Below are 17,295 nucleotides of genomic sequence, written 5' to 3'. Positions count from 1 at the left end.
TATAATCTAAGCTTACCTGAAAAATAATATTTTCATAGAGAAATAATTGATGACAGCAAAATAAAATCAAGATATACCCAGTAGATCGACTGTATTTTTCTTAAAGAAGCTTTTCTTATTTATAATAAAGAAGCTTATCTTTGAAATGTGAACCAGCAATTGTTGTACAGGTTGGGTAAACAGGGTCAAGAAATAAACTAATTTTCAAGTAGATAATTCCTCAGTTATAGAAGTTGAGAACTATAGAAGGATAAGTGGAACTGGAGAGATGGCTCAGAAGTTCAGAGCAGTTTTAACTCTTCCACAGGACCAGTGTTCGATTCCTAGTAACCACATGGTCCTAGAAACCATCTGTAAATATAGTGCCCAGTCGTTTGATGCCTTCTTTGACCTCCATGAGCAGTAGACACTCATGCAGTGAAACCATACATATAGATAGAACACACAAACACACAATATTTTTTAAATGTTAGAAAAAGAAAAACAAGCATAATAAAAAATCTCTACTGTTCATAGTCACCTTTGTTGATTTAGTTTCTATAACTTTCCATGCACATAATCTCTTTCATTAATTGCTTGCTATCTCTTCAATGATGCCAGGGTCTATTTCCAAGTACACATTTCTTTTCTATGTCTTTGAGCATGTGTTGAACTAATAGCAGCATGCTTAACATAATTTCATTCACCCTCTTTGCTATTTCTATTTGCCATGCATCTTGAATAACTTTTCACATCTTTTCATTTTCTTACTTATAGAAACATAATGTTAAAATGTACTATTGTTGAACTGGTCCCTACTGATGCTTTTTACGCTGTTTTCCTGCCTTCTCTACTTCATGCAATATAGTCATAAAGGACATGTGTAAGTAGTTATGTGCATATGAGAAAGTATATCATCCACAGGAAACAGGCCTGCAATCATTCCACTATATAGGTCTAAATGATTGTACAATTATACTTTTGACAGTTGTGGTTAAATCACCCTGTCTGTGGACAGTGCTTAATTTCACCTCACTATATAGACATAGTTGTCTATAAATGACCATGATTCATGGTCATTTATCTGAACAAAAATGAAGTAGATTGCTCAAAATCTATACTTCCATTCCTTCTAAGCCCACAGAAAAGGACATATGCCTGACATTTACAAAGATTATTACTAAACTCCATCATTGTACTTTGAAGATGAAATCCCATCACCACCACTACCATCTGTTTTGTGTGGTGAAGATCCAATGCCATCTTCTGGGATTTGGGAAGTGACTGGATAGATTTGTAATATAATAGCAATATTAGGACATAGTGAAAAATAAGCTCCTCACAGAAAGTAGGTGTATTACTGAAATATATAGTCCCCTGCCCTTTCTCCTCCCTCAGTTTTCTGGTTACCAAAGCATTCTCTTCTACCACATGCTCTTAACACAGATGAGATGATTTTTCTGCCTCTGCTTTGGTAAAATACAGTAGAGCTAGCATTTCACTGACCAAAGCCTTTGAATACACTATCCAAGATAACTGTTTCCTCTTTGAAGCCATCTCTCTCAGATATTTGTTACAGCAACAAAAAGATGTGACCAACACAACCACCTTTAGCTTTGAAGGCTGAAACCCAAGAATGAAAGAGACTTTCCCAAGTTCACACAGCACATAGTGACAGATTTGGGTCTTCTGAGTGAGAGTCTGATGTCAGGATTTAAAAGCAAATGTTCTTTCTACATTCTTGCCTGCATGCTGAAGGTCCCTTGGATGTTGGAGCTGATTCTGTGCACTATAATATGCATCATTTTGTGAGTCTTGCCAGTTATGTGGTAATGGATTTAGAAATTCTAATTTTATTATTTGTCCCAAGGCAGGCTTAAGATAAAGCATTGCTCATGGATATTTTTACGTACCTGTACTTTGGGAAGATGCTATTCAGTTTGAAAAATATAAACTAATACAAAAGATCATTGATGTTATAGGAACTCATTTTTTTTCAATTTTTTTTCCTATATGTTCAACCAAAAGATCTTAAAAATTGATATTGTTAAAAGCTAACTTCTGATATTTAAAAGAATTCTTGGGATAAAAATCTTTGAGCCTCCTAACCATGTTCAAGTATTGTTATTTGTATTTATGGTCTATATTTTGTTCTGTGCTATATCAGTGCTGATTATAATGTTAAATAATAATGATGCTGTACTACACTGAAAAAATGACATCAAAGAGACCACTGATTTGTTTTTTGTTTGTTTGTTTGTTTTTAAAAAGGAAACCAAGTGAGAGACCCATAAAAATAATGGCTTATTCTGGGCACCTAATCACATATCAGTGGAACTGAAGTTAGATGCAGCCCACCTGACTGTAATTTATATCCTGGAAAATGAAACTCTATGTAGAACAGTTACTAATAAGTAAGAGGAACAATTAAGATAATGAAAGAAATTTCCTTTGAAGTCTCATATTGATTCACGTCCAGCTTTGTGAATCTGAGAGGTCATTGTGTTGGTCAATAATAACACTTGGTGTTGGATGCTGTAAATTTAATAGAGAGCATAAAATACAGAGATCAATATTTTGATATTGGGGAAGCTCATTTATAGGTTGTTTGCTCTCAGACTTGTAAATGAAATGGAAAACTTCAGAAACAAACCTCACTTCAATTATGTAGCCATTTATAGGTAAAGGGTTTTTATTTTGTCACCACTACCAGTTCTCACAGGCTCCTTCCCTCACAGGCTCCTCCCCACCATGGTTCTTTCCACAGTACCTCTAAGACCTTTGTTCTTTTAAATCAAGTAAGCTCACATTTCATAACCTCACCTAAGAAGCACTCTTTTGCAGTTTCATGAGGTCCCACTTGTCAATTCTCGATCTTACAGTACAAGCCATTGCTGTTCTATTCAAGAATTTTTCCCCTGTGCCCATATCTTCAAGGCTTTTCCCCACTTTCTCCTCTATAAGTTTCAGTGTCTCTGGTTTTATGTGAAGTTCCTTGATCCACTTAGACTTGATCTTAGTACAAGGAGATAGGAATGGATCGATTCGCATTCTTCTACATGTTAACAACCAGTTGTGCCAGCACCATTTGTTGAAAATGCTGTCTTTCTTCCACTGGATGTTTTTAGCTCCCTTGTCGAAGATCAAGTGACCGTAGGTGTGTGGGTTCATTTCTGGGTCTTCAATTCTATTCCATTGGTCTATTTGTCTGTCACTATACCAGTACCACGCAGTTTTTATCACAATTGCTCTGTAGTAAAGCTTTAGGTCCGGCATGGTGATTCCACCAGAGGTTCTTTTATCCTTGAGAAGAGTTTTTGCTATCCTAGGTTTTTTGTTATTCCAGATGAATTTGCAGATTGCACTTTCTTATTCGTTGAAGAATTGAGTTGGAATTTTGATGGGGATTGCATTGAATCTGTAGATTGCTTTTGGCAAGATAGCCATTTTTACAATGTTGATCCTGCCAATCCATGAGCATGGGAGATCTTTCCATCTAAAAGCTTCTGCAAGGCAAAAGACACTATCAATAAGACAAAAAAACCACCAACAGATTGGGAAAGGATCTTTACCTATCCTAAATCAGATAAGGGACTAATATCCAATATATATAAAGAACTCAAGAAGGTGGACTCCAGAAAGTCAAATAACCCCATTAAAAAATGGGGCTCATAACTGAACAAAGAATTCTCACCTGAAGAATACCGAATGGCAGAGAAGCACCTGAAAAAATGTTCAGCACCCTTAATCATCAGGGAAATGCAAATCAAAACAACCCTGAGATTCCACCTCACACCAGTCAGAATGGCTAAGATCAAAAATTCAGGTGACAGCAGATGCTGGCGAGGATGTGGAGAAAGAGGAACACTCCTCCATTGTTGGTGGGATTGCAAGCTTGTACAACCACTCTGGAAATCAGTCTGGCGGTTTCTCAGAAAATTGGACATAGTACTACCGGAGGATCTAGCAATACCTCTCCTGGGCATATATCCAGAAGATGTCCCAACCGGTAAGAAGGACACATGCTCCACTATGTTCATAGCAGCCCTATTTATAATAGCCAGAAGCTGGAAAGAACCCAGATGTCCCTCAACAGAGGAATGGATACAGAAATCATGGTACATTTACACAATGGAGTACTACTCAGCTATTAAAAAGAATGAATTTATGAAATTCCTAGCCAAATGGATGGACCTGGAGGGCATCATCTTGAGTGAGGTAACACAATAACAAAGGAACTCACACAATATGCATTCACTGATAAGTGGATATTAGCCCAAAACTTAGGATACCCAAGATATAAGATACAATTTGCTTAACGCATGAAACTCAAGAAGAATGAAGACCAAAATGTGTACACTGTGCCCCTTCTTAGAATTGGGAACAAAACACCCATGGTAGGAGTTACAGAGACAAAGTTTGGAGCTGTGATGAAAGGATGGACCATCTAGAGACTGCCGTATCCAGGGATCCATCCCATAATCAGCTTCTAAATGCGGATACCATTGCATACACTAGCAAGATTTTGCTGAAAGGACCCAAATATAGCTGTCTCTTGTGAGACTATGCAGGGGCCTAGCAAACACAGGAGTGGATGCTCACAGTCAGCTATTGGATGTATCACAGGGCTCCCAATGGAGAAGCTAGAGAAAGTACCCAAGGAGCTAAAGGGATCTGCAACCCTATAGTTGGAACAACATGATGAACTAACCAGTACCCCGGAGCTCTTGTCTCTAGCTGCATATGTATTGAAAGATGGCCTAGTAGGCCATCAATGGAAAGAGAGGCCCATTGGACTTGCAAACTTTATATGCCCCAATATAGGGGAATGCCAGGGCCAAAAGAATGGGAATGGGTGGGTAGGGAAGTGGGGGGGCACTATGGGGGACTTTTGGGATAGCATTGGAAATGTAATTGAGGAAAATATGTAATAAAAATATTAAAAATTAAAAAAAAAGAAGCACTCTTTTTTTTTAATCTACTCTATTTACAAATCTGGGAGAGCATGATCATGTTCCTTTACCTAAGGGGTAGTGGAGAAACCCTGCTTCAATTTGTTCCCTAAGAACAAGAGTGCCAAAATTGCCCCACTACTTTCCCAAAAGATGAATCACAGTCTTCTAAGAAGTACAAGGCATAACAAAAATCCCAACAGTCAAATGTATTTGGGGAATAACATTCTATAACTGCCTCTCAGAAAGCCACGAGTCATCAGGGGACACTAAGTACCCAGAGATTACCTACACTAAAGTAACTGGTGTGTCTTAATTTTACCCCATAGAGTCTTAATTTTAGCCTGTACACAGCCACAACTGCAACCACTAGGATACTGTTTTATAAACCTTAGTGTTGCTTGTCTCCAACAGTCCCACCTTTGTATACATTCAATGATTTGGAATACCATGGCTGGGTACAGGCAAGTAACCACGGGCATAAAATAAACCAGGATCCTGCTGCCCTGTAGTCTAGCATCCATTAAAAAATAGCAGCTAACATAGCATATTTATATGAAAGTTTATTATGTAGGATACAAAGCTTCTATTTTCTGAATACATGTAATTTGTGTTATTTTATTGAAATATAATGATATCATTATATACTTTGTGTACAACCTCATTTCACTTTTTTCTCCATTGCTGTGCTGGGATAGTTACCACTACAATGAGAACCAGGCCCACCTATGAAATAACATCTGCAGGCATTCAGTGCTGTAGATTTTCTGCCTACTTTGATCATATGACATCATCTTTAATACTGTCTGGCAAGAGTTTAAATATTGTTTTAGAATTAATCATTGAAATCCATGCTTGCAAGGCCTTTCTCAAATATCGTATAATAGTCTCAATATTTAGCAGGGGACCAGCAAAGCTTTCTTCCCCATCATAGTAGTTTATGAGTCTCAATTCAGATTTTACATACAATTTTAATTGTGCCATATTCCTGTTTTTACAAAGCACTCTTATTCTTGTCCTTGTTAAAACTAAGTGCTACTGATTAGCCAAAATAAATAATTTTATTTCATTATAATAGCCTGCTAATACAGACCAAATTATTTCTCTTTGATCAAACTTGATTGGTTCTTATAACTTACATCAGTGAAATGTCAAAATTGTTCAATTAACTATAAAACTAGGAGGCAAATGTTACAAAGCATTTCACATAATTTGGATCAAAATTTCATTTCTTCTAGTCTTGTTTTGACATTGAGATGAGGATAATTTTATTCTGTAATAGTCCTGAATTTGAAAACTTACAAATGTGGGAACTGGAGCTGTAAATCAAGCGGTAGCATGTGTGCCTAGCATGCACAACAAGGCTTTGGGTCCAACCCCAGCACTTCCCCAAACAGTTTATGTGTGGGCATAAATGGGGAAAATAGCACAGTGTTTGAGGTTGATGTGCATAAGTAAAAACAGTTAAATTTTGCGTTTTTAAATTCATATGGAGATTGAAAAGCACAGATTACTCTGAGAGAGTTTAGTATATTAAACATAAGATATGAACCATTGGTTAATGTGTGTATATACTATATATTATTATTCCTAGCACTGTTCATGTTTGTGAAGACTGAACAACTAAACATTGTTAGTAGTGGTTTGAACTTTGTCATTTTAGAATTGGAATTGCGATAAGACTCTGTTGGTGAGGTTTTCAAGAACCCGTTTATATCATATGATGTCTTATTTACAAGGAAAATTGTGTGTAGCGTTGGCTCATCCTTCCCCTGTCAATTCAGATACCCATTTTGCAGACAATTATTTCTTGCTTTATTTCCCACCAAGGGTTTGTCTTCTTCCAGCTTGCCAATTATGCATAGCTTATATGATAATCTGTCACACTTGGACCTAACCAACACCAGTGGAATAGTTCCATGGCAGTGAAATTCTTCTCTATGGTGTCACACATTCCTGGGAAGGTGGCCTACTTTGAGAGGCTATGGTCCCTGTAATCTTTAACAATGAAGCATTTATGTCATCTATATTTCTTAGCTTGCCTGTCTCCAGGCTCTACACTAATATCTAAAATAAATAATGCGCCAGTTGTGTGAAAAGCACACAGTGCTTCACTTACCCTATTCTTCTTTGCTTTTGCAGATGTCATCCATACTGTAGGGCCAATAGCCAGAGGCCACATTAATGGTTCCCACAAGGAAGACCTCGCAAATTGCTATCAATCATCCTTGAAGCTGGTGAAAGAAAATAACCTCCGATCAGTGGTAAGTACTTCAGAGTTCTTTCTTTTGCATTCCTCTAAGCCTCTATGCAAAGAAAAAGGCCCGTGCTGAGTTTAACATAATACTGGGCATTTCTTTTACATTGACAGTATGTATACATGTAAGCTCTCACTTTAACCTTTGCCTGGGTAAGAGTAAGTGCCCTCATCTACATCTGTGGGCCCGTGCTTACATAGGCATCTTCAGCTTCAGTCCACAGTCAGAAGCTTACTCCATGTATTTTTCCTGACTTTTATTAAATCTCAGTTGCACCAGGAACATCAAACCCTGAGCATTGTACATTGTAAATACCCAACAGTAAGTCAATTTGCTCTAGAATAAGTTAATTTACCAGGATCTCGCAGGTTTTTTAATCTACAGAGATTACAAATTTGCTGAAGGTGTAGGACAGGCAAAAAGTTAAACTGTTTTTGAGTCCTGAGCAGGCTGACTAGACCTCAACATTTCGTGGGAAGTCACTGAGTGGAGTAAGGTTTGCATGGGGAACATTCAACTTTAAGGGTGCTATTGCTATACAGGTCATTGCTATACTGGTTACCATGGATGTCATTACAAAGAGCCTTTTTCAGTGTACCATGGAAAGTTTGCTTGAAATAAAGTACTTTACAAGCCAAATTATACCTTAAAACACCTTATAATGTTTGCACAATATTAACATACATGTATACAATTTATTCAACCTGTTAATTTAAAAAATATGTGTTCACAAATTAATCAGTACCGAAAACCCCACAATTGTGTTTGTGTTTGGGGGATGGGGGTCATATGCATCCAGGGATGAGAATGATGTAGTGGTCATAGGTCAACACTAAGATGTCTTCCTCTTATTTTTACAGAGGAGACCTCTTATTCAGATTGGCTATACTGGTTGACAAGAAAGCCCCTGGGATCTCTTTTCCACCCACTCCCACCCTCCCCAAAACTAGGGTTATAGTTTGTTCTGGTTTTCTTTCTAGTGCTGTGATAATGCATTCTTAAAAAAAAGCTCCTTAGTAGAGAAAGAAGGTTTTTTGACCTACAAATGTGTAAATAATAGAAGTGAGAGCAGGGACTCAAACAGGAACTTGAAGCATATGTATTTACTAGATAAGTCACTGGTTGATCCCTGAAACAGCTCCATGAGTTTTACAAGGAGGACATAAGTGTAGCAATCCAATGGTTCCTTACATCTGGAAATAAGCTACAGGATTGTGGCATCATCTGTCTGTGCGTATATACTCTTGAGATCGGCAGATATTTGGCCTTCCAATATTTTGCTGTCAAATGACTTTATTTGGGCAAAATAAATTAGATGGTGAAGAAATCCCTGAGCAGCTGAGACTGAGAAAGGAAAACTTCGAGAGAAGTTAAAGGGATCTTTCTAAAAGACTATTGAATATAGTAAAGATAAGTTTAGCTTATGTTGTAGTTGTTTGAAATAGTGACAATCATTAAACAAAACAGAGTAATGGTACAACACCAAACAAGCATTTAGAAATCGGGTGATTTAGGTCATTGGCTATATTGTGGATAAAATACTCACCATAAAAACATATAGCTTTTGTAAAATTCTTATTATTTCCTCTTCTCTACCCATTCTTTAAGATGGACCTTTCTAACTGTCTACCCCATGTATGCTTTATACAGTAAAAGTGGAGCATAGCAATATAATGATCTATCTGATAGAGTATTTTCTGCCTGTGAATGTTTGTCTAATATGGCCTCATCAATACCATGAACTAGTTAAATTTTGGCTTATAATAATGACTTTCTTCATAGAGTTAGAAAGAGAAATTCTCATATTTATATGGAATAACAAAAAACCCAGGATAGAAAAACTATTCTCAACAATAAAAGAACTTCTGTGGGACTAAGCATCCCTGACCTCAAGCTGTACTACAGAGCAATAGTGATAAAAAACTGCATGGTACTGGTACAGAGATAGGCAGGTAGATCAATGAAATTGAATTGAAGACCTAGAAATGAACTCACACACCTATGGTCACTTGATCTTTGACAAAGGAGCTAAAACCATCCAGTGGAAAAAAGAGAGCATTTTCAACAAATGATGCTGGTTCAACTGGTGGTCAGCCTGTAGAAGAATGTAAATTGATCCATTCTTATCTCCCTGTACAAAGCTCAAGCCCTTGATATGGATCAAGGACCTCCATATAAAACCATATACACAGAATCTAATAGAAGAGAAAGTGGGGAAAAGTCTCAAACACATGGGCACAGGGGAAAAGTTCCTGAACAGAACACCAATGGCTTATGCTCTAAGATCGACAAATGAGACTTCATAAAATTGCAAAGTTTCTATAAGGCAAAGGACACTATCAATAGGACAAAACAGCAACCAACAGATTGGAAAAAAAGATCTTTACCAACCATACATCTGATAGAGGGCTAATATCCAATACATGCAAAGAACTCAAGAAGTTAGACTCCAGAGAATCAAATAACCCTATTAAAAATGGGATACAGAGCTAAACAAAGAATTCTCAACCAAGGAATATCAAATGGCTGAGAAGCACCTAAAGAAATGATCAACGTCCTTAGTCATCTGAGAAATGCCAATCAAAACAACCCTAAGATTCCACAATCATACCAGTCAGAATGGCTAAGATGAAAAACTCAGGTGACAGCAGATGCTGGCAAGGATGTGGAGAAAGAGGAACACTCCTCCATTGCTGGTGGGAATACAAGCTGGTACAACCACCCTGGAAATCAGTTTGGCAGTTCCTCAAAAGTTCGTAGCTGTGATGAAAGGATGGACCATTTAGAGACTGCCGTATCCAGGGATCCATCCCATAATCAGCTTCTAAACGCTGACACCATTGCATACACTAGCAAGATTTTGCTGAAAGGACCCAAATATAGCTGTCTCTTGTGAGACGATGCTGGGGCCTAGCAAACACAGGAGTGGATGTTCACAGTCAGCTATTGGATGTATCACAGGGCTCCCAATGGAGAAGCTAGAGAAAGTACCCAAGGAGCTAAAGGGATCTGCAACCCTATTGTTGGAACAACATGATGTACTAACCAGAACCCCGGAGCTCTTGTCTCTAGCTGCATATGTATTGAAAGATGGCCTAGTCGGCCATCAATGGAAAGAGAGGCCCATTGGACTTGCAAACTTTATATGCCCCAATATAGGGGAATGCCAGGGCCAAAAGAATGGGAATGGGTGGGTAGGGAAGTGGGGGGCGCTATGGGGGACTTTTGGGATAGCATTGAAAATGTAATTGAGGAAAATATGTAATAAAAATATAAAAAAAAAAAAGAAAATTGATACTACCTGAGGACCCAACTATACCGCTCCTGAGCATATACCCAGAATATGCTCCAACATGTAATAAAGACACATCCTCTACTATGTTCATAGCAGCCATATTTATAATAGCCAGAAACTGGAAACAACCCAGATGTTCCTCAACAGATGAATGGATACAGAAAATGTGGTACATTTACACAATAGAGTACTACTCAGCCATTAAAAACAACGACTTCATGAAATTAGCAGGCAAATGGATGGAACTTGAGAATATCATCTTGAATGAGGTGACTCAGTCACAAAGGTACTAACATGTTATGTACCCACTGATACATGGATATTAGTCATAAAGTTCAGAATATCCAAGATTCAATTCATAGACCATATGAAACCTATGAAGAAGGAAGACCAAAATGTGTATGCTTCAGTGCTTCTTAGAAGGGTGAACAAAATACTCAAAGGAGGAAATATGGAGACAAAGTGTGAAGCAGAGACTGAAGGAGAAGCCATCCAGAGACTGCCCCACCTGGGAATCCATCTCATATACAGTCACCAATCCCGGACATTATTGTGGATGCTGGGAAGTGCTTGCTGATAGAAGCCTGATATGGCTGTCTCCTGAGAGCCTGACAAATACAGAGGAGGAAACTTGCAGCCAACCTTTGGACTGAACTCAGGGGTCCCCGAAGGAGGAGTTGGAGAAGGAACTGAAGAAGCTGAGGGGGTTTGCAGCCCAAGGGAGGGAGCAAGACTCTCAACTGGCTAGACCCCCTGGAGCTCGCACGTACTGGATCACCAACCAAAGAATACACATGGAGCGACCCATGGCGCAGAAGATGGCCTTGTTGGATATCAGTGGGAGGAGAGGCCCTCGGGCCTGCGGGTGTTAGATGCCTCAGTACAGGGGAATGCCAGCGCAGGAAGATGGGAGTGGATAGTTAGTGGATCACCCTCATAGAGGTAGGCAGTGAGGGGGTGTGATACGGGGTGTTCGAAAGGTAGACTTGGAAAGGGGAAAACGTTTAAAATGTAAATAAAGAAAATATCCAAGAAAAAAATTACTTTCTTGATCTTGTAGTGATGAGTTTTAAGTGAAGATTTAAATCTGGTCGGTGGTTCATACATTCTAGACCCCATTTCTCCAATATCTAATTCTTCAAACCTAAGGTTAAATATAATTTTGTTGTATTCCTCAAAGTTTAGACTTGCCTTGGGCAAAATTCAATAAGAAAATTGATTTCTTAACAAATTTGAGGTCAATGATTCCAATATAGATAAAGGTCAATGAAGAGGATAATTAACATTTAAAACAATACAACATTAGAAGCAGACATAATGATTAAAGAGAACCATGAAGCCATGAAGTTTCATTTTTCAGTAAATCTTTTGGAAGGACAGGGGTCATATAAAGGAAAATTATAGGTCTTAACATACCATATCTCACGGAACCCGAGAATTATATAGCCAAGCTAGTAGAGTCTAGCATCTGAATTGCTTTGAATTTTGAATGAATACTGTATCCTGAGAAAATTATATCTATAGAGTCTCCTTTTGCCTAAAGCATACATGTACAGATTACTATCAACCTAAATAACTTTCAGAGGAAGAATCTCTAAAGAATAACTTACTTTAGGAATAGAATGTACCATGGTAATCAGTAAGCATATCCAAGGAAGTCAAAACATATGGCTAGGTTAAGAGTAAAATGAGGAAGATTAAATAAGATACTTAGAGACAATAATCTTTACACTGCTGAGATGGCTGCAGAGTAGTTTCTGCATAAAGCTGAGGTTTTTCCATCTGAGAATTTCTAGTAGTCTCCTTTGCTATTCACTGTCAGACTCTCAAACTTCAGAATTCTGATTTAATAACCCCAGTGGCTTCGCTCATTCTTGGACAGGATAGATAGACATGAGTACACTCTGGTGCTAACAGCTTTCATAGAGCATTGGTATCTGGGTGAAACTTTAGGGGTGAATGCAGTGAGCATTGATGGTGAAGCAAAGAAGGAAATATTCAGATTGGACAAGGGCTGCTAAATAAAAAGACGGTTGTATCTGCTGTCTCTAAGTGCTAACATCAGAAGTGGAATAAATACTAGCTTACATGTTGCCTTAGTTGATTTTTTTTTTTTTTTGAGCATACACGTAGTTTGTGGATCTTCCAAGTCTTTCTTGGCATCTCTTTCTATATCACCCTGAAGTCTTCTGTAGCAAACTCTGAACATCGGGTTCATTCTTGGGAGTCTAAACTTTGCTATGCTAAAACATCTCTAAGGTTCTCCTCTAAGCATCAACTAAGATGCAAATTTTTTTTTTTTTTTTTTTTTGGTTTTTCAAGACAGGGTTTCTCTTTATAGCTCTGGCTGTCCTGGAGCTCACTTTGTAGACCAGGCTGGCCTCGAACTCAGAAATCCGCCTGCCTCTGCCTCCCGAGTGCTGGGATTAAAGGCATGCGCCACCACGCCCGGCTAAAATTTTTATTAATCACTAAATTATTGCTCCACAAAAACTCTTCTGATGATAAAATAGTATGCACGCAGTTTACATTTGTTGAGTGAAAGCTTGTAATTAAAAAAAAAAAAGAAAAAAAGCTCTGTCGGAGAGTTGATGGTAACCAAAATGTAAACCAGATTTCACCTGGATAAGATTATTTTCTTATGAAGTAAAGTGAATAATTAATACACAGTTTAGTTGTTTATGCGGCAATGGGCAGACTACAAAAATGGTGTTTACTATACTGGTGTATATTACTATAATTTTCATGAATGTTTTTCTAGATAATATATTAGGTGGAAAAAGTATGATATGTTTTTACTGTTAAGAGCCACCCAGTGCCAATAGAGATCTCTCAAAACTAGATAATGTTCCCGTCATGACTCATAGATCCTGAGAAGTAACAGCTTTTAATGAGAAAGAAGGCGGCTCTGTACCTTCAGTGCTACCTCTAGGCATGGCAGTAATAAGTGATTTTGGAATTCTGCATGGGTCTCATTCTGGTGTAGGTTTTCATTTTAAGGCGTAGTCAAGTGAATCTTATTTTCTTAGACAAGTTCCCTTCTGAGAGGGTTGCCATGGCAATGAGTTCTCAGCCAGAAATTCTTAAATGTTGGTTTTATTTCATTATCTGAGTTTCTATTACAGGCCACATCAATCAATGCAGTCCCCTCTTGAAGAAGTCTTTCATGACACTAAGGAGCTGGCTGGCCCTTTAATTCCTTACCTCTGCTCCTCAGCTTAACTTGATGTCACCATTTCCCAGGCAGCCCTTCATCTCAAAGAACCCATTTTGTAGAATCACATGTTTGATCTTCCTTCTCACTTTCTTTTGAGGCAGCATCTCTGCTTGTTTCTCCACTGTCTTCCTTTATAAAGAATGATGCAGTCTTATGTCTTACCTAGTCAGGTTTCTCCCAGCAGTGTGACTAATGACACTATTAATAAATTACAAGAACAAAATCATTTTTCCATTTGAGCTACAGTTTATGGTTTACAATAGTGTACTGCTGTATATCATCTCATCTGTGCCTCTACTTCTCTATCTAGCTGCCTGAGTCTCTTTGGTTTAGCCAAAATGGGGAAATAAGACTGACTTTCCCTTTCTGTCTTTCCGAATCATTCCCATTTTCGGGATTTCTTCATCTGGTGTAAAGGAAAAAAACAGTTTGCTGGGTTATTACTATTATTATTTGGAAGGCAAGTGTCTAAGAATAGGCAGTAGGGTGAGGAAGAGGAAAAACATGCAATAATATACATATATATGTTATGGAGATATATGTACATTATACCTAAAAACGGACGAGATACTCAACCCCATATGTTCATGTACTTCGCAACTTTTCTTCTGGTGGCATTACAAAAATGATTATTTCTATTATTGGGAAGATCTTGGTTACTTAGTGATAAAATATAGAGTAATATTATAGTTGATATTCCTGAACTCTGACTTCATGCCAGGCTTTTCATTTCAGTCAGCCCTTAAACCAGTCTTGAGTTACAAAATGCAGAGGAGTTGGGGGCAGAATGAATGGTGGGAATATAGCACCCATATATGAAATTCTCCAAAAATAATTAAGAAAAAGAAAATGTTGTTTTTTCTGTTTTATGTCTAAACTGGAAGAATAAGGAAATTTCTCCAGCATCTTACTCAACAACAAAAGAGCAGATGGGGTTGAAGATGAAGCTCTTTCAGTCCTAAGGCTTAGCCTCTGTGCTCTTCCTGCTGACCTTGGCTGCTTTTGTTAATGTATTGTTGTTGCTTGTTGGATTTGTTTTGTTTTGTTGTGTTTTATTTATTTATTTATTTATTTATTTATTTATTATTTAGTCAAAACCACTGTGAGTCTTATTAGAGTAGTGCTGCTTTATACCGAGTAGTTTGTGGTGCTAGTTCTTGACAATGACAACTAGAAAGTGTCACTAGTGTTTGTGAGCTTAATTACAGGTATAACATGTGGACTGGCCCTGATTTCACACAATGACTTATTGTTTTGCTAACAATCATCTAGATTAGTTCCTCTACATGATGCTCCAATAAAACAAACCAAAACCAAAACCAAAACAAACAAACAAACAAAACCTCTTAACATTAAATAATGTATGGAAGGCAGAGTCATTTGCTAGTTTGAGAATAGAGTTTATTGTGCTAGAGAAATCATGGCAGTGCAATACTCAGGGAGTTGTCATATTCAGTCCCAGACCTGAGCCCATGCAATCATTCTGCCCACATTTAGAGTTGTTCTCTAAATGTTCACCTCAGTTAACCTAATCTAGAAAATGTCTCATATTCCTGCCCAGAGATTTGTGTCCATGGTGTTTCTAAGTCCTGTCAAATTTACAATCAAGATTGACTATCATATCATGTAAGTAAAAATATAAACAGCAAGATACATCACAACAAAGCTCCCATTTTAACCCTGATACATAGTGATTTACCATGGAAATTAAGGAGTGGGGCTTAACTATAGCTCTCTTAGATTATCACAACTAAAAAAAAATCATCTTCCTAATGTGCAGGCTACCTGTGCCAATCCTAAGCAGTGTGATACACCTATTGGAGTCTAGCTTTTTAGATGTTTCTCATGATGACTCTGTATGAGAAAGCCAACTCTTGATTGCATTCTTTCATGTTTTATTGTAGCCATACGTTAATCTTTACATTCAGAAAACATAACTTTATAATATTCATTTCCTTTAATATCTCTTTTACATAATTTACATTATCCATCAATTGTATGCTGTGTTAATTTGAATTTGTTCTGGAAACCAATCCATAGGCAACAGTTTGTGGGTGAGCACTTTCTTGTGGAGGCCTTAACAACATTGGCTGATGGAGGAGGAGCAAAGCAAGAGAAGGAAGGAAAGGCAGCCAAAAGGAACACATTATCATGCAGTTGTTCTGAACAACTGAGGTTCAGTGTTGCTGCAGCTGGCTGCACTGGACAAACGAGCCCAGGGCAAATATGCTGGGAAGTTGACCCCTTCAGCCTTATACATAGTAGTTTTAATATTATAATTACAATTTCAGTAGAACAAATGGTATTCCCAAAATGTTTTTTTTTATATATAATAAGTGAGAGGTGGTTCTGGTAAAATTGTGAACCATTGGTTTCAGTTAAGCTTTGCTGTGGATAGGACAATGTGCTATTTAATATACAAAACCTCCCTCCAAGCTGTTTACTCAAAGATTTTTATTCTTGAGCTATGACATCTAAGTTCTATTTACTCAAAGATTTTTATTCTTGAGCTATGACATCTAAGTTCTATTCCTCTTCAGTTGAAGCATAGTGTCATATAGATGCAAGAAAGATGTCAGTTCATGCACATATAACCTATAGAATGCATGGCCGTGAAAATGTGCAGATGATACGTGGTGGCAAAAAAATAGTACCACAATATTATGTCAGTTCAGTTGAATCTTTTCAATATATCTGCACTAAACATTGCTCTATAATGCAAAGTGCAAAAGAGTTAGCCAGCCAACTTTGGATCTTGGTAAGGCTTTCTTTAACTAGAAGGCAAAATTGGAAGCAGTTTATTTAATAAGAGATTTTCTCGTTCCCTTCATGTTGCTACAGTAAATACTGTGACTCAAAGCAATGCAGAGGAGAAAAGGGTTTATTTGATTTACATTCCAGGTCATAAGCCATCACTGAAGGAAGTGAGGATAGGAGCTAAAAGCAGAAACCATAAAGGAATACGCATCACTGTCTAATGCATGGCAAGCTTTGTTATGCAGCCCAAGCCCACCTGCCTAGAGATTATGCCACCCACAGTGGGCTGGGTCTTCCCACATCAGTCATCAGTCAAGACAATCTCTCACAATCATGGCATCCGGCCAATCCAATCTTGACAGCTTCTCAGTTCCCCTTTCCCAGTGACTTTCAATTCTGTTAGATTGACAGTAAACACTGTACAGGCTTGTAGATTATCTAATCTTATTTAATTACTAAAGGAAGTCTTATAACTTATAGCTTCTCTTCATCTTTTTTTCTTATATTGTTGTATATTTCAATACTCTGTATATTGTCTTACATTTCAATAAAGTCCACAGTGAATTATGATCACCTCTTTATGTGAGAGTACTTTGAAACTCTCTTTCATCTCACCTATAGTTGAGAAGTTTTTTAGTCAGTGTATATTTTACAGTATTTATTTATGAGCAAAGACCAATAAAATAGCATTTAAAATAATATAAAAAGCACAACATCTCAATTTGGTTAGATTTGTCAAGTTCATTGTTTTTAGTTCTTTTATCAAAGTAGAGAACATTCATAGGAAATTCACTTGTGGTTTCTACAACAGTGTCTTCCAGACAAAATATTGGCCCA

General features: G+C 37.6%; 1 protein-coding gene across 9 annotated transcripts in view; it reads left to right on the top strand.

Annotated features, from left to right (window-relative positions):
• Macrod2 (mono-ADP ribosylhydrolase 2) overlaps positions 1-17,295 on the top strand; it is a 2,026,591-nt gene that overhangs the window by 1,155,271 nt on the left and 854,025 nt on the right. For all 9 annotated transcript variants that reach the window (XM_085833735.1, XM_029471909.2, XM_029471907.2 and 6 more), the window contains exon 6: positions 7,074-7,195. In XM_085833735.1, the coding sequence (XP_085689861.1) occupies positions 7,074-7,195 (122 nt within the window). The remainder of the gene's footprint in view (positions 1-7,073; positions 7,196-17,295) is intronic.

The sequence above is a fragment of the Mus caroli genome, unplaced genomic scaffold, assembly GCF_978045245.1.
Source record: "Mus caroli unplaced genomic scaffold, Mus_caroli_1 scaffold_2, whole genome shotgun sequence".
NCBI classification, from domain to species: domain Eukaryota; kingdom Metazoa; phylum Chordata; class Mammalia; order Rodentia; family Muridae; genus Mus; species Mus caroli.
Note: the sequence above shows the minus strand (reverse complement) of the source record. Positions and strands in the feature narration are given on the sequence as shown.